Source organism: Salmo trutta, chromosome 3 (assembly GCF_901001165.1).
Source record: "Salmo trutta chromosome 3, fSalTru1.1, whole genome shotgun sequence".
Classification (NCBI taxonomy): Eukaryota; Metazoa; Chordata; class Actinopteri; order Salmoniformes; family Salmonidae; genus Salmo; species Salmo trutta.
Genome location: NC_042959.1, coordinates 33,413,496 through 33,434,919, shown reverse-complemented (window position 1 = coordinate 33,434,919; position 21,424 = coordinate 33,413,496). Strand labels below are relative to the sequence as shown.

General features: G+C 44.2%; 1 protein-coding gene across 2 annotated transcripts; it reads right to left on the bottom strand.

The window, feature by feature from the left end:
* Positions 1-733: 733 nt before the first annotated feature.
* Positions 734-21,266, bottom strand: LOC115173518 (F-box/WD repeat-containing protein 11). Of its 2 annotated transcripts, XM_029731690.1 has the most exons (14): positions 20,613-21,266; positions 18,335-18,439; positions 16,723-16,794; positions 16,316-16,538; positions 11,264-11,450; positions 11,064-11,154; positions 10,485-10,622; positions 9,978-10,096; positions 8,361-8,610; positions 8,066-8,184; positions 2,326-2,436; positions 2,150-2,228; positions 1,860-2,024; positions 734-1,796 (listed from the first exon to the last, which is right to left on the bottom strand). In XM_029731690.1, exons 1-13 carry the CDS (start codon positions 20,649-20,651, stop codon positions 1,863-1,865), a joined length of 1,695 nt encoding a protein of 564 aa, XP_029587550.1. In that variant the 5' UTR covers positions 20,652-21,266; the 3' UTR covers positions 734-1,796; positions 1,860-1,862. The 2 variants fall into 2 exon arrangements, with proteins under 2 accessions (XP_029587550.1, XP_029587558.1); XM_029731698.1 differs by lacking the exon at positions 18,335-18,439 and having other exon boundaries at positions 20,613-21,263.
* Positions 21,267-21,424: the final 158 nt, after the last annotated feature.

The window sequence follows — 21,424 nt, the reverse complement described above, 5'->3', positions numbered from 1 at the left end:
CTAAATACTTGTCGCTAAGGAAAACGACATACTGCTCCTACAGGTTTGGTTATCCTATTCATACGAGTGGGTAGTGTGTTAGAACAAGTTGTAATGGGATATTAGCGGTGTAACTACTTGGGTAGGACTAGTGTTTCACCATATCAGGCTGTGATTCACTAGGGTTAGAGCGCCACCCGGTGGTAAAAGCTTAGACGAGAACGGACACGTTAATGACGTCCAAGTATACGTACCCATCTGCAATGATGTTGAAACGGTCATTAAAGCTAGAATCCAGATTTCGTGACACAGCACCACTGTTCGCCCCAGCACGTTTGTTATTGTTTTGTTGATTAAACAGAGTAGAGTGGTTGGTCATGTGGGTAAAAAAAAAAAAAAGAATACATCAAAATCACATTTTGTCACATGCTTTGTAAACAGGTGTAGACTAACAGTGAATGCTTACTTATGGGTCCTTCCCAAAAAATGCTGAGGTAAAATAGAAAAGTAAAAAACGCAGTACATTCTCTCCGGTTTTCTAACGGGCATGCGATGACGTAAGAGGGGAAAGAACAGTGTTTGTTGTTTTAAGTAACCTCCTTGTCGTCGTAATATCCTAAACGGACGTGGCATTTTCAACAAATACAGATTTCAGCTTCAAGGACGCAGACGCTAACACGCATCTGGGCACACTTACTGATGCAGCCACACACACAATAATGACACAAGGGATAAACAAACAGACACACAGTCATTCACGTTAGTTGGCTCAATACCCAATCACTGTCAAGTACTTTATTCACAATATCATTTTCTTTAAAAAAATCATTTTAATATAGAACAATTTTGACAAGAGGACTCAGTTAACAGCTAAATTGCATTCAGAGTTCCAGCTTCTCTCATAACTAAAGCGAGCGTGGATGGACAGACAGATGGTGAGCGGAAACGACTGAGAAGAGTGAATGAGAAAGACCATGAGAATAAGAGACAGAAAGAGAACTACAATGCTTAGTATAATTTTACTAAGAACAAAATGATTTGTCAAATAAAATATAAAAACAAAAAGAATAAAAAACATTCAGAAAGTAAAACAGCCGTAAAGGGAAAGAGCATAGGTGTCGCACGGGACGACGTATCCCGGCAACCTCAACATGCACATCCATTTCCATGGTGACGGAGCAATACAGCCAGTCTTTCTATTAGTCTATGCCGCATTTCACAGGTTCACACACACACACACGCGCGCGCGCGCGTTCCGAACAAGTGTTCATCCCAGGGAGAAGGAGAGTGGGAACCAGGATAGATGGAGTGGAGTCTTCATTCCTCACTCATTAACTAACTCCATCTCTCATCCTTCCTCACTCAGAGCCGAGATAAAAGTCTCTCTCTCCCACACCGCAGCACCAAGGTCATTCTCCATCCATACGGGCACGTGTGTCTAGGTAGGGTTGGGGGTGAGAACTGAAGAACTAGAGCTTATGGTAGGACTTCTTAAGGTAAGTGATTAGGTCATGTTTGGTGTAAGATATGTAAAACATTTTTACTGTGGTGGGTTAGTGTAGACGGGAGAACATAAGATAGTGATATAATATGAATGTGTGGGTGTGTGTTCAACTGCAGGAAAGGTTGCAGTGTGTGTGTGTGTGTGTGTGTGTGTGTGTTTCAGGGGTGTGGTGGGAGACTTAAGTCCATGTCAGAATGGGTGTATGGACAGAAGGATGAGGAAGAAGACGAGTTGAGCTCCTCTCTGCAACACACCCTCCATCAGCCAATCAGATCTCAGCTCCTCCAAGACTCGCTGGAGTGGATGGCACCACCTGAAGGACAGAGACGGGTCAGAAACTGCAAGCCAGAGTTGTGCGCGTGTGCATGTGTGTTACCTGCTATCTGGAGATATAGGTGTAGGTGCGTGAGGGGGACCGGCCCTCTGACTGTCCATTGGTCGACACGTTCAGGAAGTCCCAGATGAGGATGGTGTCGTCATGGGAGCTGCTGATGATCTGGAACTCGTCAAACTGCAGCCGGAACACGCGCCCCGAGTGCTCCTGAAAAACACACACACACACACACACACACACACACACACACACACACACACACGACAACCATGTAACGCTACGGTCTACAACAGACCAGACGTTAAAAGATTAAAGCACACAAAGATACTCACCACCAGTGTGCGCAGACACAAGGTGCTGGCTGGGGCTCGTGGGTCCAGGGCTGCTTGCAGGTCCCACACCTTGATCTTACTGCAGAGAGAGGAGACAAGGTCAGTAGAGAACAGAAGTGCATGTGTGAATGTCTTTTTACAAATCTACGAACTCAATGTGCGTCTGTGTGACTCACCCGTCATAGGCACCACTGACAATCCTCTTGTTGTCAAAGCGAATGCAGCGGACCAGTTCCTCATGACCTTCCAACACTCGCAAACACGCTCCACACTCAATATCCCATAACCTGGAAAGGAACGATACGTACACACAAACAATTATATAAAACACACACACACACACACACACACACACACACACACACACACTGCCTTCAGAAAAGTATTTGCACCCTTTATTTAGGGCAAGCCTAAATAAGTTCAGGAGTAAAAACGTGCTTAACAAGTCACATAAGCTTCATGGACTCAGTGTGTGCAATAATAGTGTTTAATAGGATGTTTTTAATGGCTACCTCTGTACCCCACACATACAATTACCTGTACGGTCCCCTCAGTCGAGCAGTGAAAGCACAGATTCAACCAGAAATCTAATTTACATAAGTATTCACACACACACGTCAATACTTTGAAGAAGCACTTTGCCAGCGGTTACAGCTGAGTCTTTCTGGGTAAGTCTAAGAGCTTTCCACACCTGGATTGTGCAACATTTGCTCATTATTCTTTTCAAAATTCTTCAAGTTCTGTCAAATTGGTTGTTGATCATTGCTAGACAACCATTTTCAGGTACTAATAGATTGAAGTCAAAACTAACTCAGGAACATTCACGGTCTTCTTGGTAAGCAACTCCAGTATAGATGTGGCTTTGTGTTTTAGGTTTTTGTCCAGCTGAAAGGTGAACTCATCTCCGTGTGTCTGGTGAAAATCAGACTGAACCAGGTTTTCCTCTAGGATTTTGCCTGTGCTTAAGTCTAACCGTGTCTTTTTATTATAAAACTCCTTAGTCCTTGCCAATGACAAGCATACCCATACTTGAGTAAAAATAAAGATACCTTAATAGAAAATGACTCAAGTAAAAGTCACCAGTAAAATACTACTTGAATAAAATTCTAAAATGTATTTGGTTTTAAATATACTTAAGTATCAAAAGTAAATGTAATTGTTAAAATATACTTAAGTATCAAAAGTACAAATAATTTCAAATTCCTTATATTAAGGAAACCAGACGGCACCCTAGTTTTTTAAAAAGATAGCTTCAAAAGCATTTGTGTTTAGTGAGTCCATCAGATCAGAGGCAGTAAGGATGGCCAGGGATGTTCTCTTGAGAAGTGTGTGAATTGGACCCTTGTCTTGTCCTGCTAAGTATTCGAAATGTAACTTTTGGGTGTCAGGAAAAATGGGAGTAAAAAGTACATTATTTTCTTTAGGAATGTAGTGACGTAACAGTAAAAGTTGTAAAAAATATTTTTTTTAAACAGTCAAGTCAAGTACAGATAACCCCAAAAACTACTTCAGTACTTTCAAGTATTTTTACTTAATTACTTTACACCACTGCCCATAACATAATGCAGCCACAACCATGCATGAAAACATGAAGTGGTACTCAGTGATGTGATGTGTACATTTTAGTAATTTAACAGACGTTCTTATCCAGAGCGACAGTGAGTGCAAACATTTTTTCCATTCTGGTCCCCAGTGGGAATCAAACCCACAACCCTGGTGTTGCAAGCACCATGCTCTCCCAATTGAGCAACACAGGACACTGTAGGATTTGTCCCAAACATAACGCCTTGTATTCAGGACATAAAGCTCATTTCATTTGTCAAATTTTCTGCAGTCTTATCGCAAACAGGATGCATGTTTTGGAATATTTTTTATTCTCTACAGGCTTCCTTTTCACTGTCATTTAGGCTAGAATTGTGAAGTAATTGGCCAGGCCAATGTACACCGTCACCGACATAACAGTTCAGGGGGAGGTAAAAAAAAGGCGAGGTCACAACTCTGTTAAAACACTTGTTTACATGGATATGCGTCCAAATAAAAGCTATTTGAAACACTTCATTATCATGGCATTTCATTACTATTCAGGTTATTAATGATAAAAAGCACAGGAGGCTGCTGAGGGGAGGACGGCTCATAATAATGTCTGGAATGGAGTCAAACATGGCATCGTACTCATTAAACACATGGTTTCCGTTTCATTTATTCCGTTACAGCCATTACCATGAGCCAGTTCTCCCCAGTTAAGGTGCCACCAGCCACCTGTGTTATAAATATTAAAAATCAACAAATTAAGAAACGCCAGGTTGGGGGGGGGGGATCTGTAGCATTTTAGTATTGACAACATGAAGAGTCAAAATAAAGATGCCTACCTTGTCCTCTCCTGCATGAAAAAAATATATATATATAAGATCCTACTTTGATGCACAAAACCATTGAAACGAAGTCTGATGGGTTTTCCCCACTTTTCCCGAAAGAGTCCCAATAATGTCACAAACTCTGCTGCGGTCATTTGACGGCAGTGGCATATGTTCTTCAAAGAGAAGACGCCGTAATGAGAGAAATAATGTAGACTAAGCTACTGAATAGGCCTTTTACAAGATTAAAATCATGATTCTTAAAGAGACGGAGTCCAGACAGGCTACTTCAGGAAACTTTCTGAATTATGAAATTGACAATCAATCATCAGAATAGAAACATGTCCATAGCCTATTTAAAATCAGCGATGCTGATTATCGAGGGGTAGGAGTGTTAGAAAGATTTTTCAAATACTGTTAGTAACATGTATACAAAAAAAACATTCTGAGAAGCCCAGCTGGGCACTATACTACATTTGCGAGAAGCAGGCCAGGTACTTCTATGCGTGCTCAGGCGCATGCGCTCCATCAACATCAGGGGCGGCAGGTAGCCTAGTGGTTACAGCGGTGGACCAGTAACCAAAAAGGTTGCTGGATCGAATCCCCGAGCTGACAAGGTACAAATCTGTTGTTCTGCCCCTGAACAAGGCAGTTAACCCACTGTTCCTAGGCCACCATTGAAAATAACTGTAGGCTACCACATGGACATTCATAAAAATTAGGAAGGCGGCAATTACTTTGTCTCGCCTAGGGCGGAATGTCGGCCAGGACCTGGCCTGATCAACGTTGATTAGTACATAAATGAAGAAAAGATTCTGTATAAAATTGTATCACTCCAGGTTGGAGGATTGGTGCATTGTCCATTTGACAAAACATTAGTGCATTACAGGCCTGTCAGAACAAATTTGTCAACTGCTGTTGAATAATTAATGAATAGTCAGACACATCCAAAAAATGTTATAAGACAGATTTATTTATTTACTAGCAAGCAATGAAAAAAGTCCACATATCTTTAAAATAAATTGTTTAACTGTACTCCCATAGCGCTCTACACCCCCCCCCCTTACCACATCTAGGGGTTAGCTGCTCGAGCGTCAAAGGAAAACAATGTAGAAAGTTTTAACAAGGCACACCTGTTCATTTAAATGCATTCCAGGTGACTACCTCATGAAGCTGGTTGAGAGAATGCCAAGAGTGTGCAAAACTGTCATCAAAGCAAAGGGTGGCTACTTTGAAGAATATCAAATATATTTTGGATTTGTTTAACACTTTTTTGGTTACTGCATGATTCCATGTGTTATTTCATAGTTTTGATGTTTTCCCTACTATTCTACAATGTAGAAAATAGTAAAAATAAAGGAAAACCCTGGAATGAGTAGGTGTCCAAACCTTTGACTGGTACTGTATATGAACACCTGCTCTTTCCATAACATACTGACCTGCTGAATCCAGGTGAAAGCTATGATCCCTTATTGATGTCACTTGTTAAATCCACTTCAAATCAGTGTAGATGAAAGGAACAGGTTACATGATTTTTAAGCCTCGAGACAATTGAGACATAGATTGACAAAAGATTTAAGTGCCTTTGAACGGGGTATGGTAGTAGGTGCCAGGCGCACCGGTTAGTGTCAACAACTGCAACACTGCTGGGTTTTTCATGCACCCCATGTGTATCAAGAATTGTCCACAACCCAAAAGACCTCCAGCCAACTTGACAACTGTGGGAAGCATTGGAGTCAACATGGGTCAGCATCCCTGTGGAACGCTTTCGACACCTTGTAGAGTCCATGCCCCTACGAATTGAGGCTGTTTGGAGATCAAAAGGGGGGTGCAACTCAACGTTTTGTACACTCTGTGTGTGTCTATATCTACAGTGCATTCGGAAAGTATTCAGACCTCTCCCCTTGTCCCACATTGTTACGTTACAGCCTTATTCTAAAATGGATTAAATTGTTCGTAGAGCGCTGAGACAGGATTGTGTCGAGGCACAGATCTGGGGAAGGGTACAAACTTTTCTGCAGCATTGAAGGTTCTCAAGAACACAGTGGCCTCCATCATTCCTAAACGGAAGACTTTTGAAAACACTAAGAGCAATCGGGTGAGAAGGGCCTCTGACAGAGCTCTAGACTTCCTCTGTGGAGACAGGGGTTATCTTCCAGAAGGACAACCATCTCTGCAGCACTCCACCAATCAGGCCTTTATGGTAGAGTGGCCAGACGGAAGCCACACTTCAGTAAAAAGGCACATGACAGCCTGCTTGGAGTTTGCCAAAAGGCACCTAATGACTCTCAGACAATGAGAAACAACAATCTCTGGTCTGATGAAACCAACATTGAACTCTTTGGCCTGAATGACAAACGTCACCTCTGGAGAAAACCTGGCACCATCCCTACGGTGAAACATGGCGGTGGCAGCATTATGCTGTGGGGATGTTTTTCAGCGGCAGGGACCAAGAGACTACTCGGGATCGAGGGAAAGATGAACGGAGCAAAGTACTGAGAGATCATTGATGAAGAGCGCTCTGGAGCAGGTTAAGACCTCCGACTGGGGTGAAGGGTCACCTTCCAACAGGACAACGACCCTAAGCACACAGCCAAGACAAGGCTTCAGGACAAGTCTCTGAATGTCCTTGAGTGGCCAAGCCAGAGCTCAGACTTGAAACCGATCGAACATCTCTGGAGAGACCTGAAAATAGCTGTGCAGCAACGCTCCCCATCCGACCTGACAGAGCTTGAGAGGATCTGCAGAGAAGAAATGGAAAAAACTTCCCAAATACAGGTGTGCCAAGTCTGTAGTGTCAGACCCAAGAAGACTCAAGGCTGTAATCAATGCGAAAGGGGCTTCAACAAAGTACTGAGTAAAGGGTCTGAATACTTATGTAAATGTAATAATTGTAACACATCTGCACAAATTTCTGAAAACTTGTTTTTGCTTTGTCATTATGGAGTAGTGTGTGTAGATTGATGAAGGGGAAAACAACAATTTAATCAATTTTAGAGTAAGGCTGTAACGTAACAAAATGTGGAAAAGGTCAAGGGATGTGAATACCTTCCAAACGCACTACCTACCTGACACACACACATCCTACAATGCCCCATAAACCCAGTGAAACAAGATATCAGACTGGCTGTGTGCAAATACCCATAACGTGTTCTAAATAGCAGGCATTTAGCATATGTGAAAATATAACGTCTTATAGTAAGAGAAATTGGAGGGGAAAAAAACGTATGTTTTAAATGCCAGGATGTCATACTCGTTTCCGCTTTTCATCTAGTACGGATTCACTGCATGCTATTGGGTAAGAAAATCACCTTTTCAGACCCATGTGTGATTGACAACAGCTGATAATCAGACAAGGGGACGCGCTGCACCAAAATGAACAAACGATGGGAAACGTCACCATTGTGCATTAGCTGACGCATTCTCAGTATGGGTGAGTCTAGTACGCAGATACTTATTGCTCACTGCATACGTTATTTCTGAGCATTATGTTAGAAATAGTATGTAGGATGATTAGTACAGTAGTAGGCAGGACAGATTTAGGACAGGGCCAGTCTCCTACCGTATGGTGTTGTCTGAGGAGCCGCTGACCACCAGTCTGTCTCTGTACTGCAGGCAGGCGATGCCTCGCTTGTGTCCGTTTAGCGTGCGCACAAACTCACACGTACTGGTGCTCCACACCTACAGGGGGCAGCAGAGAGAGAGAGGGAGACAGACATCAATATTCACAGGAAATGACTCCAATATCAAATCTCGTAGAGACAAGGTATACCCATGTGCACCCACATACTCGCTAACACACTAGCCCCACATTTTGTATCTCATGAGCCACACACACACACACACACACCTCTCACCTTGATAGTGCGGTCCCCTGACGCCGACACAATGTATTTGTCGTCAAAATCGACCACGTTGACGGCGGCGCGGTGACCCACGAGGACCCGCCGGAGGCTGATGTCGGTGGGCGAGGCCATGTCCCACACGGCGATGGAGCGGTCCTTGGAGCACGTCACCATCAGACCGTTGCAGAAGCGCAGGTGGAGCACCGCTTCGTTGTGGTGGATCAGGGTATTCAATACCTCGCCCGACGTCACGTCCCACACCCTGGGCGAGCGGGGGAGACGGAGAGAGGAGAAGAAGGGGAGGGTGGAGGAGAACGAGAAAGAGGGGAGGAATATTATAAAAAAAGAAAGAACGAGACTGATTAACGAAGGCTCTGCTAAACAGACCGATACGGCCAAGGCTGGACACCGCGCCGTCCCAGTCAACACACCCCACACCAGGGACCAGCCGTTAAGAGCGTTTTCATTGAGTTCCACTGTACGACGGGGGGACGGGGGAGAAATCAAACACACACAAACTCAAAACACACACTGGAAAAGCTGAGACTCAAAGCCACAAACAAGTGCCCGTCAAGCCGTCGCTAAGGAAGTGAAGTCACATTTTCCTTGGATACCTCCCAGGGAGTGTGTGAAGTAACGAGTGTGTGAAGGTTGAGCTTCTGTGTGCAGCCGAGACTGGCATGGGCTGGCGCACACACACACACACACACACCCTCTCTCGCCTCAGGTTTGGACATTGTGTGACATTGTAAATGTTAACTAACCATATTGACTACCACAACTCTCTAACAGATAGGAAATCTAACAGCTAGCCTTATATTGGAAGGTGAGAAATGTTGACGATTTCATTTAAATATCAATCTCTTCCCTGTGTACTAGAGTGTGTGTGTAGCTTCTGTGTGTAGCTACAGAAGATAGAGTTAGTTGAAGTACTGATTATTACCACAAGTGTGGTAGAGAGAGACTGGCATTCACAAATGATATAGCTGCTGTATCTAAGAGACAGAGAGATGGCTGGCCAGCAGTTTAGCACTCCTCAACTAGCTATAAATAAGTGAGCAGACAGGGCTGGAAGGTTTCATATATAGATAGACCACAGACAGATCTCAAGGCAGAGAGAGAAGGCTCTATGTTTGGCTGCACGGAGGGTTGGCTGTGGTGGGTATTGGGCGAAACCAAGACGGATGTGGAGACGGTTGGCTATCCTGACCAAGACAACTTTTTAAGTCACGTTTCTAGGATGACAATGTCCATTCTAGATGTATTTCTATCATATACTTGTCCCACATTTTCTTCCGTTACAGCCTTATTCTAAAATGAATTAAAGTTTAAAAATCCTCAGCAATTTACACACAATTCTGACATACCGGGTGGCTAAGACATACCGGGTGGCTAAGACATACCGGGTGGCTAAAGTAGTCGGTAATATAGCGACATAGATGGCAGTGTAAGGTTGTCCCCCCAAACGGCACCCTATTCCATATATGGTAGTATACTACTTTTGGACCAGAGCCCCATGGGTCCTGGTGAAAACTAGTGCACTGCATGGGAAATAGGGTTGTATTTGGACAAAGCCTCTCTGTGTGTGTGTGTGTGTGTGTGTGTGTATATATAAAATGACTGTCATACCTGACAGTGGAGTCGGAGGAACCAGTGACTATAACTCTCTCATCATACTGCAGACACAACACTGACCCTGTATGACCTGTCAGGATCTTCAGACACTCCAGAGACTGCTTGTCCCAGATCTACACAGATGGAGGGAGGAGAAGGCAGGAGAGAGAGAGTAGAAAAAGAGGAGTGAGCCTGAGGAAGGGAGAGAAAGTGAGCAGCAGCAGATGTGGGTCAGGGTAAGCCGGTCTCAGAGTATTGTTCATGCCCCATTCCCATGCAGTGTGGAGGGAACCCTGTGTACTAGAGCACTGGAGATGGACAGGCAAGCCCTTTCCTCCCTCCTCCCCAGGCCAGACAGATGAGTGGAACACGCAGAGGGTGGGCAAATGACTCCTTTCATCCCTTAATTCATGTCTTTCCTTTGAGATACAGACAAGCTGTTGTTTCACAAAGGCATAGTCTGCAATAACATGATGATTAATCCATCTTGACCCGTCCAAAAAGACAAGTAGACACACGCACCTTTATGGAGTTGTCTCTCAGGCCGCTGATGATCTTATCGTCGTCGTACTGGAGGCAGTAGACTCCTTTACTGTTCTCTGACCGACACTGGATCCTCTGCAGGTTGTGTCTGCCACACCGCCAGTTAGCCTCAATAGTCTACACACACACAGGAGATGGGGGGGGGGGTAGAGGTGAGGAGAGCAAAGAGGGGGTTGACAGGTAGTGGGAAGGAGAGAGAGATGTCAAGAGGAAACACACAAAGACAATAGGGGGATAGAAGAAAACAGAGGAAAGAGTGGATATATATGAGGGAGGAAAAACACATCGGATGGGGAAAAATAGCAACGATGGGTGAGACTAAAATAGATCCCTTCATCAAAAGTATTAATCAACCTTACTGATCGTTTTTAAAATCACGCTCACGGTCTATAGACACAGAACGCGCCTCCCCCAAATGGCACCCTATTCCCTACATAAGGTCACCAGAGCCCTGGTCAAAAGTAGTGCACTAAATAGGAAATAGGGTGAAATTTGAGACGTAGCCACCGCCTGAAGGGCGAGGTTGTTTTTTGTTTGTGGACAGAGCAACAGTCTAACCTCTATGTCCTGGATGATCTTGGGGTACAGGGAGTGGTAGTAGGAGTTGGGCGGGACCTCTGTCGTTCGGTTCTTGAACAGATACTTCTCCCTGAGATGACGGACAGAACAATAAGCCAATGAGAAATCAATCTTCAGAACTTCCCTATCCGTGTGTCTCCGTCTCCAGTAGCTCGACGAGCGTTCGTGTTCATGCTCACCACTGGTGCCTCTCTGACAGGCCTTTCCAGAGGGGGTCTGTGCGGACCATGCGTTCTATGAGTTTCTTCCAGAGCATGCCCTCCGAGATCACCCTCTGCCACTCCTTACACACCAGCTCCGCCGAGCACAGAGACTGCGCGTCCAGGAACGACAGGATGTTCTCTGCTATGTGGTCCAGACCCTGGGCTAGAGAGAGAGCGAGAGAGATGGGGTGTAAGTGTTTGTTGTGTGTGTGAGCATGGTGTGTGAAGGAGTGAAAAAGTGTGTGGAAGATGGAGCTCTGCTACCTGACACTAGACATCAGGTTAGGGGCCCGGGTAGCTCAGTTTTTTTCCTGTCAATTTCTAGGTTACGGGCTGGGCTCTGCCATCAGTAACATTTCGAAGTCGAGCCAGTCGCTCGCCATCTGCTGTGCAGTAGCCTACAGTCATACCTGCCTAACATGGTGCCAGAAGTGCTTTAACCTCGTCAAACATTAGACCAGAATATTGTCCGCGTCGTCAGGAGAGATTTTGTCACAGGAAATAATAACGTTCCGGAGATTAAAGTGACGAAAAGTAGTTAGCTAACGGCTAACAGCTAGCCGCTAACTGCTAACTGCTCTCTCGCGTCTCGTCATTGAGCAGCCCAAGGCGGAGCCGTTGCTATGGATACTCAGACAGGCTGATTAGCAGCAGAGTGCATGCAGCAGTGAAGGGAGGGGGAGAACAGACAGAGACCAGAAGCTAATGGAGGGAAGTTATTTCTTAATTTTGGGTTGGGCCCGGGCTGGGCCTTAAATTAGGCAGAAGCAATGGGGCCTGGGTAGGGTCTGAACGTCACGGGCATTGGTAGGGCTCAGGCTCAAAATGCATTCCTGTGCTGGACTCTAGTGGAAGCATCCAAAACAAGTTGTGAAGGTGTGTACGCGCGGGTGAGAACGTGTGTCCGGAAAAAAAGGTTAAAGGGTGTGTATGGCTGTGGCGGTCACGAAATTGTCAGCCGGTGATTGTCAAGCAAATAACTGTTGGTCTCACGGTAATTGACCGTTAATTAACATGCACATTTAGCATCTCCTGGCTTCCACACAGCCTACAAGCCACTGATGCAGACCTTTGAAACATCTACATTTCAAAAAGTCTAACAAATCCATGTAATATAACCTACAACTTCACAATAAATCCATTATTTATTTTTGACAGGTCTAAGGAACATGATATTAAGAAAATATAGTCTATTACAGAAGAAAATAATAGCATACTCTGAGTTGTCCTTATGTTAGGTCCTGATGTGGCTATGCCAAATGGCTGTGGTCTACACTAGTTCATTTACTAGAAAAAGATTTGCTTACAATTCCGTGGCATTATTTTATGTTATGACGAGTACAATTGAACAAAGCTGAATAAAATAGAAAGGATAAATTGTTACCCATCAGACTATCACTTGTATTAATTTTAAAAAATGGCGACTTTTTCCAAAATCAGTCATACACCTCATGTAGCCCCCTAGCCCATAGGCCTATATGTTTTTATAAAGTTTGTATCACAACTAAAATGGCCAAATAACTTCTTAAAATTAAGCACATTAATCCGCTTTGCAAGGGGTTAAGAGCCTAACTGGCATACATAAACAGCGCGTGAGTTTCAAGTTTGGGGAAGATAATTCACTATAAAAATGCACCTTTATAAAAAGGATTACATGCATAATTGCATTTGCCGCACTGCTGGTAATGTATATTATTTAATCTATGTAAAGGCAAGATTAAACTATTGATTTAATCTTACCTTTACATAGATTAAATAATATACATTACCAGTCAAAAGTTGACACAAATACTCATACCATGGTTTCTTTATTTTAACTATTTTCTACATTGTAAAGTGATAGTTTTGATGTCTTCACTATGAAATAACACATATGCAATCACACATAGCAACCAAAAAAAATGTGTTGAACAAATTTAAATTCATTTATATTTGAGATTCTTAAAAGTAGCCACCCTTTGCCTTGATGACAGCTTTGGAGACTTGGCCTTCTCTCAACCAGCTTCATGAGGTAGTCACCTGGAATGCATTTAAATGAACAGGTGTGCCATGTTAAAAGTTAATTTGTGTAATTTCTTTCCTTCTTAATGTGTTTGAGCCAATCAGTTGTATTGTGACAAGGTAGGGGTTGTATACAGAAGATAGCCCTATTTGGTAAAAGACCATGGCCATATTATGGCAAGAACAGCTTAGAGAAACAACAGAGAGAAACAACAGTCCATTACTTTAAGACATGAACATCAGTTAAATGTGGAAAATTTCAAGAACTTTGAAAGCTTCTTCAAGTGCAGTCACAAAAACCATCAGGCGCTATGATGAAACTGGCTCTCATGAGGACCGCCACAGGAAAGGAAGACCCAGAGTTACCTCTGCTGCAGAGGATAAGTTCATTAGAGTTACCAGCCTCAGAAATTGCAGCCCAAATAAATGCTTCAGAGTTCAAGTAACAGACACATCTCAACATCAATTGGTCAGAGGAGACTGTGTGAATCAGGCCTTCGTGGTCAAATTGCTGCAAAGAAACCACTACTAAAGGACACCAATAAGAAGAAGAGACTTGCTTGGGCCAAGAAACACGAACAATGGACATTAGACTAAAGGAAATCCTTTGTTCTGATGAGTCCGAAATTGAGATTTTTGGTTCCAACCGCATGTCTGTGAGATGCAGAGTAGGTGAATGGATGATCTCCACATGTGTGGTACCCACCGTAAAGCAGGAGGTGTTATTGTGCTTTACTGGTGACACCGTCTGTGATTTCTTTAGAATTCAAGGCACACTTAACCAGCATGGCAACCACAGCATTCTGCAGCGATACACCATCCCATCTGGTTTGTGCTTAGTGGGACAATCATTTGTTTCTCAACTGGACAATGACCCAAAACACACATCCAGGCTGTGTAAGGGCTATTTGACCAAGAAGGAGAGTGATGGAGCGCTGCATCAGATGACCTGGCCTCCCCAATCACCCGACCTCAACCCAATTGAGATGGTTTGGGATGATTTGGACTGCAGAGTGAAGGAAAAGCAGCCAACAAGTGCTTAGCATACAGTTGAAGTCGGAAGTTAACATACACCTTAGCCAAATACATTTAAACTCAGTTTTTCACAATTCCTGACATTTAATCCAAGTAAAAATGCCCTGTCTAGGTCAGTTAGGATCACCACTTTATTTTAAGAATATGAAATGTCAGAATAATAGTAGAGAGAATGATTAATTTCAGCTTTTATTTCTTTCGTCACATTCCCAGTGGGTCAGAAGTTTACATACACTCAATTAGTATTTGGTAGCATTGCCTTTAAAGTGTTTAACTTGGGTCAAACGTTCTGGGTAGCCTTCCACAAGCTTCCCACAACAAGTTGGGTGAATTTTGGCCCATTCCTCCTGACAGAGCTGGTGTAACTGACTCAGGTTTGTAGGCCTCCATGCTCGCACACACTCTTTCAGTTCTGCCCAATCTTTGTCCCCCATGTGCAGTTGCAAAGCGTAGTCTGGCTTTTTTATGGCGGTTTTGGAGCAGTGGCTTCTTCCTTGCTGAGCGGTCTTTCAGGTTATCTTGATATAGGACTCGTTTTTTGTGTGGATATAGACACATTTGTAACGGTTTCCTCCAGCATCTTCACAAGGTCCTTTGCTGCTGTTCTGGGATTGATTTGCACTTTTCGCACCAAAGTACGTTCATATCTAGGAGACAGAACACATCTCCTTCCTGAGCAGTATGACGACTGCGTGGTCCCATGGTGTTTATACTTGCGTACTATTGTTTGTACAGATGAACGTGGTACCTTCAGGCATTTGGAAATTGCTCCCAAGGATGAACCAGACTTATGGAGGTCTACAATTTCTTTCTGAGGTCTCGGTTGATTTCTTTTGATTTTCCCATGATGTCAAGCACAGAAGCACTGAGTTTGAAGGTAGGCCTTGAAATACATCCACAGGTACACCTCCAATTGACTCAAATGATGTCAATTAGCCTATCAGAAGCTTCTAACACCATGACAATTTTCTGGAATTTCCACAGCTGTTTAAAAGCACAGTCAACTTAGTGTATGTTAACTTCTGACCCACTGGAATTGTGATACAGTGAATTATAAGTGAAATAATCTGTCTGTAAACAATTGTTGGAAAAGTTACTTGTGTCATGCACAAAGTAGATGTTCTAACCGACTTGCCAAAACTATAGTTTGTTAACAAGAAATGTGTGGAGTGGTTGAAAAACGAGTTTTAATGACTCCAACCTAAATGTAAACTTCCGACTTCAACTGTATGTGAGAACTCCTTCAAGACTATTGGAAAAGCATTCCAGGTGAAGCTGGTTGAGAGAATGCCAAGAGTGTGCAAAGCTATCATCAAGGCAAAGGGTGGCTACTTCGAACAATCTAAAATATATTTAGATTTGTTAACTATTCCACAATGTAGAAAATAGTAAATATAAAGAAAAACCCTTGCATGAGTAGGTGTCCAAAATTATGACTGGTACTGCATGCGTGAAATTTGTTTTCACTTAGAATGGACCATTACCACGCACCTGTATCGAAACGGGAGCAGCGGAAAAATAAATAAATTCATCTACGCACTTAAATAGCTAACGGAGGACGCTTTTCCCCATGGTTTATTTTCATGCCAGCCAGGTAGGCTATACTCCGGTTGTAAATATAAGCAATGCGCTTAATATTAGTAAAGTTGAGAAATAAATATATTAGGTCTGCCTATAGAAAGCTGAACCACCGCTTTTTAGTAGAGGCCATCACTCTGTTTTCACACGCAATTGCATTTCCTATTGAAATGTTGCACAACATGAGCTCTCATGAAGTGTTTGATTCGATTTTCAATAACATTTGCATTGATGTCAGAGTGATTAGAGGGACAACAGAGTGCTGAGTACCAGGCAGTTAGCAAGTTTGGTAGGCTACCCAATGACCATGAGCAGCATCAGAACTTGGAGTAGCCAAATTGGACTGCCTTCATGACTTGTGACCGCCGGCGTGGCGGTGTTATGTTCACCTCAACAACCCTAGGTGTGTGTTACCTGGCAGTGCTGTGATGAAGTCTCGTTGGAGCATGGGTTTGAGGTAGGAGTTGATGTGGCCGTGTTGGTAGTGGCACATTCGGGAGATGAGGTGTTCTACAAACTCCACCTGGTCAGTCTCAGACCACTGGTCAAACAGGGCGATGCAGTGCTCCTTCTCCTTGTCGTTGTTCCCCTCCGACGGGCGCTTACGAGAGCCCGTCATCACAGGACCGTTACTAAGCTGAGAGAGAGAGGACAGAGTTATACACGCACACACGGCACGACGGGTTCCATCCCCAACGAAATTGAATTGCCCACTGCCATAAATTGTAAGTGCTTTTTCAAGGACAATTACACATTTAGGATGTAATATCCCTCAGATATATTACACAGATTCCACACCCCCATAATCCACCTACACACACCTTGGTGAGAACTGTGGTCTTCTTTGGCGAGAGGTCGTCTATGTGGTTCTGAGACTCCATGACTGATGTGTTCTGTATGAAGAGACAAGAACACGGGGAATGAATGGTTAGAGCTCATTTGGTGTCTGTTAAGAAAAGGTAAATGTACACAAATGTGCAAAATGGTAGCAGAATGCAGAGTACAATGGCGCGCGCACACACACACACACACGGCTAGCTAATAATGTAAGAAAGCTGATCTCTATCTCCTCTCCCTGTGATGTGCAGTCTGGACAGGAAATTAAACAGGAGTATGTGGGTATGGCTGCTCGACAAACCCTGCAGTAATGAAACCATAATCTGATCGTACCCAGCCCTCCAACACAGTTTGCATCTCAAATGGCACCCTATTCTCAAACTATGTACTACTTTGGGTCAAAAGCACAGCACCATATAGGGAACAGGGTGTCATTTGGGATGCAGACACAGACAGAGGGAGAATGCTGGGAGGAGTACTGTTAAAAGGTTGAACCAGACGGACTCCCTCTCCCATTTAAAACGTTAACACACACAGCCCGTGATTGTTCTATGTCTGTGTCAGCCACACACACTTCACCTGACACTGTCACAGATTATTGAGAACCCTGTCCAGATGTGTATGGATGTATGTAGAAGAGAAACACAAGGGATTTGCTCAGATAGCCTACAGTAGCACATCTCCACTATCTGATCTGCAAAAATGAAACTGACATTGCACTGGATCATTTGTCGCTCTTCAGTGGAGAGACTGACAGACCAATAGTAACAGGTCAGACAAGTACACAGACAAGGTCAGGGGTCAAGGCTGATGCGGACACTGGTGTTCATGCAGCAGTGCCATACAGAGCAGACAAACTAACAGACAGAGACAGACAGAGCAAGCCTAGGGACAGGCTGCCAGAGACAGCGAGCATACCATGGCGCCCCTCACTTCCCCCCCCTAACACAGGCAGGGCGGGGGGGGTTCCTAGACCATCCCCTGCCCAACACACCTCCAGTCAACCTAGCACTGCACCCCAGGCGACATGCTCTGGTAGCCTCTCCTTCCTTTCACCCCAGCCAGCAGTGGCCCCAACTCTGCTCATCTAATTCAGATTAACTAGACAACTCTTGTCAAGTGAACTTGGGGAACTTTTGTCTGAACTTAAAAATAAAAATCCAAATCTTTAGAGTAGGGAGGGAGAGACTTAGTCTAGCTATCTGAAGCTTTACTTTCACTTTGACAAGACCTAGCTAGGTTTGGCCAGGCTTGGTACAATCCTGTTCCTGTGATTCACGGGTTAGCCTATTATGCTATCTTTGATCGAAATTTGGTCTTTGTGTCACTTCAGCTTTAACCAAAACAACTTTTTACCAGGGAAAGAGGGAGACATCTTTCTGGCGTGCTTGTCTGTATTGATCAACCCTTTTCTAGAAGGCTAAATATGAACTTGAGCCAGATATACTGTAAGCTGGGCTGGAGAGAAGCATGTTTTTGGGAGGAAGAGGCAGGAAGGCAAGGGGGCCTGGGGAGGGTGCAGGACACAGTTCATGGTGTGGTAAGGGGCTGGGGGGCAGTAGGTAGGTCAGAATTAAGAGGAGAGAGTAGCAGAACCTGGTTGTGTGCCCGGGTGGAGGGGATGCTCTGCAGGCACCTGAGTGCACACAAACTCTCTGCCACCGAGGAGCAGCCCAGCCAGAGAGAGCGAGGCACAGAGCACTGTGTGAGAGAAGGAGAGATAGGAAGAGGAATGAAAGGAGAGAAAAGAGGCATGAGACAGGGATGGGAAGAGAGAGAATGAGGAAGGGATGAGGGAACAAGAGAGATGAGGGGGGAGGAAAGGAGTTGACGAGGTAGAGGATAGATGAGTAGCAGGGGGAAGATGAAAATGGGGGGTAGAATATACATAGACAAAAAGGAGTGGAAGAAATGGGAGAAATGTGGAGGGAAGACAAATATGACCAAACAGAATAGGAAAGAGTGAAGAACAGATTGGTGTGTGTAACCAAACCAGTGTTCGTGACGATGAGAAGAGAAGGTGGGTTGGGGTAGTGAGGGGAAAAACCAGTATTAGAGCTACACGCACATTGGCACAGTGAGCGCAGAAACACATACTTACACACACACACACAAGGCATAGACAGACACACAAAAGCATTGTTAGATATATGAAGTGGGTGGGGATAGGAAGAGAAGTTGGAGGGACGAGTCCGCTACGGACATGTTCGTCAATTTTAAGGCCTTTGATTTTTGCTAATGCCCCGCCCTCTGTTCTTCCATCCTCACACTATGGAAGTGGTTAGTGATTTACATAGGGTCAAAATACACAGACACACAGAAAATAATCTAGAACATACATAACATATGTACATTGTCAATTCAGTGCGAGTAAGCTATCTAATGGGACTGTCTAATATGGCCTAGGTTGGGGAAAGGGTACACAGGGAAGGGAAGAGGGTAACTGGAACAGAAACATGACATGTATCCTAGCTCAAGATCAATGTAGTTTACTTGCAGGGTGGTTGTGTTGATTTAGGTTTAGTCAATGTCAAATGATGCTTACCATTGAGCTTAGTAATGGTTTAAAGAGAGAGGTATGACTGACCTAATAGGACAAGGGAAAACTCAATTGAAGTCTTGACAGTCTCATTAGCTAGTTACAGGTGAATCACCTAGAGATTTCTGGATCAGTGTGAAAATAATGCCAGCATTGCTGCGGTGTGAGGAGCGAGTCTGCTTATGTGGAATTTAACTTTGCCAAAACAAACAGTGGTGGCTGAGGATTGTTGTGCTGGCTGAAACCAAATCGGTTCCTTTTTTAACAAACCATTTTACTGTAATTATCAGGCTTACTGTAGATCTCTGTTTCGTGCTACTAGTTACCAACACTGAAATATTATTCTAATGTTAGCCAATTGACAGTCTTGACAGGCAGATGTCGTTTTTGATAGAGGACACCGGACCAACAACTAGTAACGTTAAAACGCGCAAGGTAGAACTCTGGGCAAACAGCTAGCCATCACCCGAACATCTGATATACTGGCTTTTGGACTGGTCAGGTGGCTAGTTCAGTCTAGCTAACGTTACCTATAAGTCTGCGAGCTAGCTAACGTTACCTTGGTAAATTGAAGAATGAAAAGATGGAAAAACCAAGTACAACATAGTTTGTTACAAATGTCAGCTGTCCATCTGTGGCTGTCGAAATCAAGTAAATTAGAATTATTTATGCATCACAATGTCACGGTGGCCAACTATTTGCTGCTTAACTAATAACTCGTTAGCAATGAAAATACCCATCGCGAGTTAATGTTGTGCACTTCCTTCTACGCAGCTTTATAAAACATGAACACGCACGCACGCCAGAAGAACATTCAGAAATTCACATGGAATGGTGTGGGCAACATTTAATTATCTTTATCAGACTTGAATTTGCATTTTGTAGCTATCCAGCTAACTAGTCAGGTACGTTGTGTCCATAGGTAGCAGGCTAGTTAGCTAACTAGCTGTGGCACACAGGGCCGAGTGGCGCAGCGTCACCGCAGTGAAAAGCTACACCGAAATCCGTGACTTTATTCAGGCGGACGCCTTGCAGAAACCATTCGACTATTTTACATGAGGTTACGGATTGGATTTGGCCATTGCAAAAATCAGGGACTATCCTGTCACTTTGACTAATAGGTTTCGACGACAGTCAGTCGCTGCACCAGGACCCTTCAAAGAAAAATATCGATGTTTCAGGCCCTCCCTCTTTTTCTAGTTCCCCTTCCTTTTTCCTCCACCTCTCCCGACCGTCGGTTCGGGTTGGTACCACGTTCGGCCTTCGATTCAAGCCTCTACGGCTCCTTTTCGTTCCCAATAGCGACCTAAGGGGGTCAATGTCACCAAAGCTTACCATTAATTCCAACGTTTTGTCCTCAATCTCCGGCTCCATGTTGTTGGTCACCCCAGAAACTCGGCTGTGAAAATGGAAACCAAACACTGCGTCGGCGGCTGCAAATGCAGAGACGTCATTCACTTCGCTCAGCCACAGCTTGGCAGGGCTGTGTTCAGTGGGGGTAGGGCCCCCACTCACGAATCCGACACTCTTGACTGGCCAAGCTCTGCTAGAGGCGTGCCGTAACTGGCTTGCCCCGCATTGATTGGCTTGTCGTGCTATCAAGGCATTCCCCTAACAGAAGGCCAAATGTTTGAAGATGCTGCCATTCTGAGAAACACATCAAAACAATACCACTCATCACTTTTAGAACGATACCAAATATGCTTTCTATGAGTCTCAGAGATGACTCGCGTCATATGTTAACATAGTACATAAAGGAATGAGGAGCGAGCAAGCAAAACCTATTTTGCAGTACTTCTAATATAACACTGTAAATTAATGTACACTAGTAAACAAGCACCAGATCATTTGAAGACTGACAAGTGGACATAGAATGGCTAAAATGACATCAAGGCATGTATCTCTTTGAACAGGGATCTTTAGGCCAAGATGGGCTCCTGAGTGGCGCAGTGGTCTAAGGCACTGCACCTCAGTGCTTCGGGCGTCACTACAGACACCCTGGTTCGATTCCAGGCTGTATCACAACCGGCCGTGATTGGGAGTCCCTTAGGGCCGTGTACAATTGGCCAAGCGTCGTCCGGGTTTGGCCATCATAAATAAGAATTTGTTCTTAACCGACCTGCCTATTTAAAAAATGTAATGAGCAA

Coding starts and splice junctions, on each gene's coding strand:
- LOC115173518 (XM_029731690.1), bottom strand. CDS start 20,651: ATGGAGCCGGAGATTGAGGACAAAACGTTGGAATTAATG. Junction 11,451..16,315: donor CTTCATCACAGCACTGCCAG/GTAACACACACC, acceptor CTCTCTCTCTAG/CCCAGGGTCTGGACCACATA. Junction 2,229..2,325: donor GTCAGTGGTGCCTATGACGG/GTGAGTCACACA, acceptor CTCTCTCTGCAG/TAAGATCAAGGTGTGGGACC.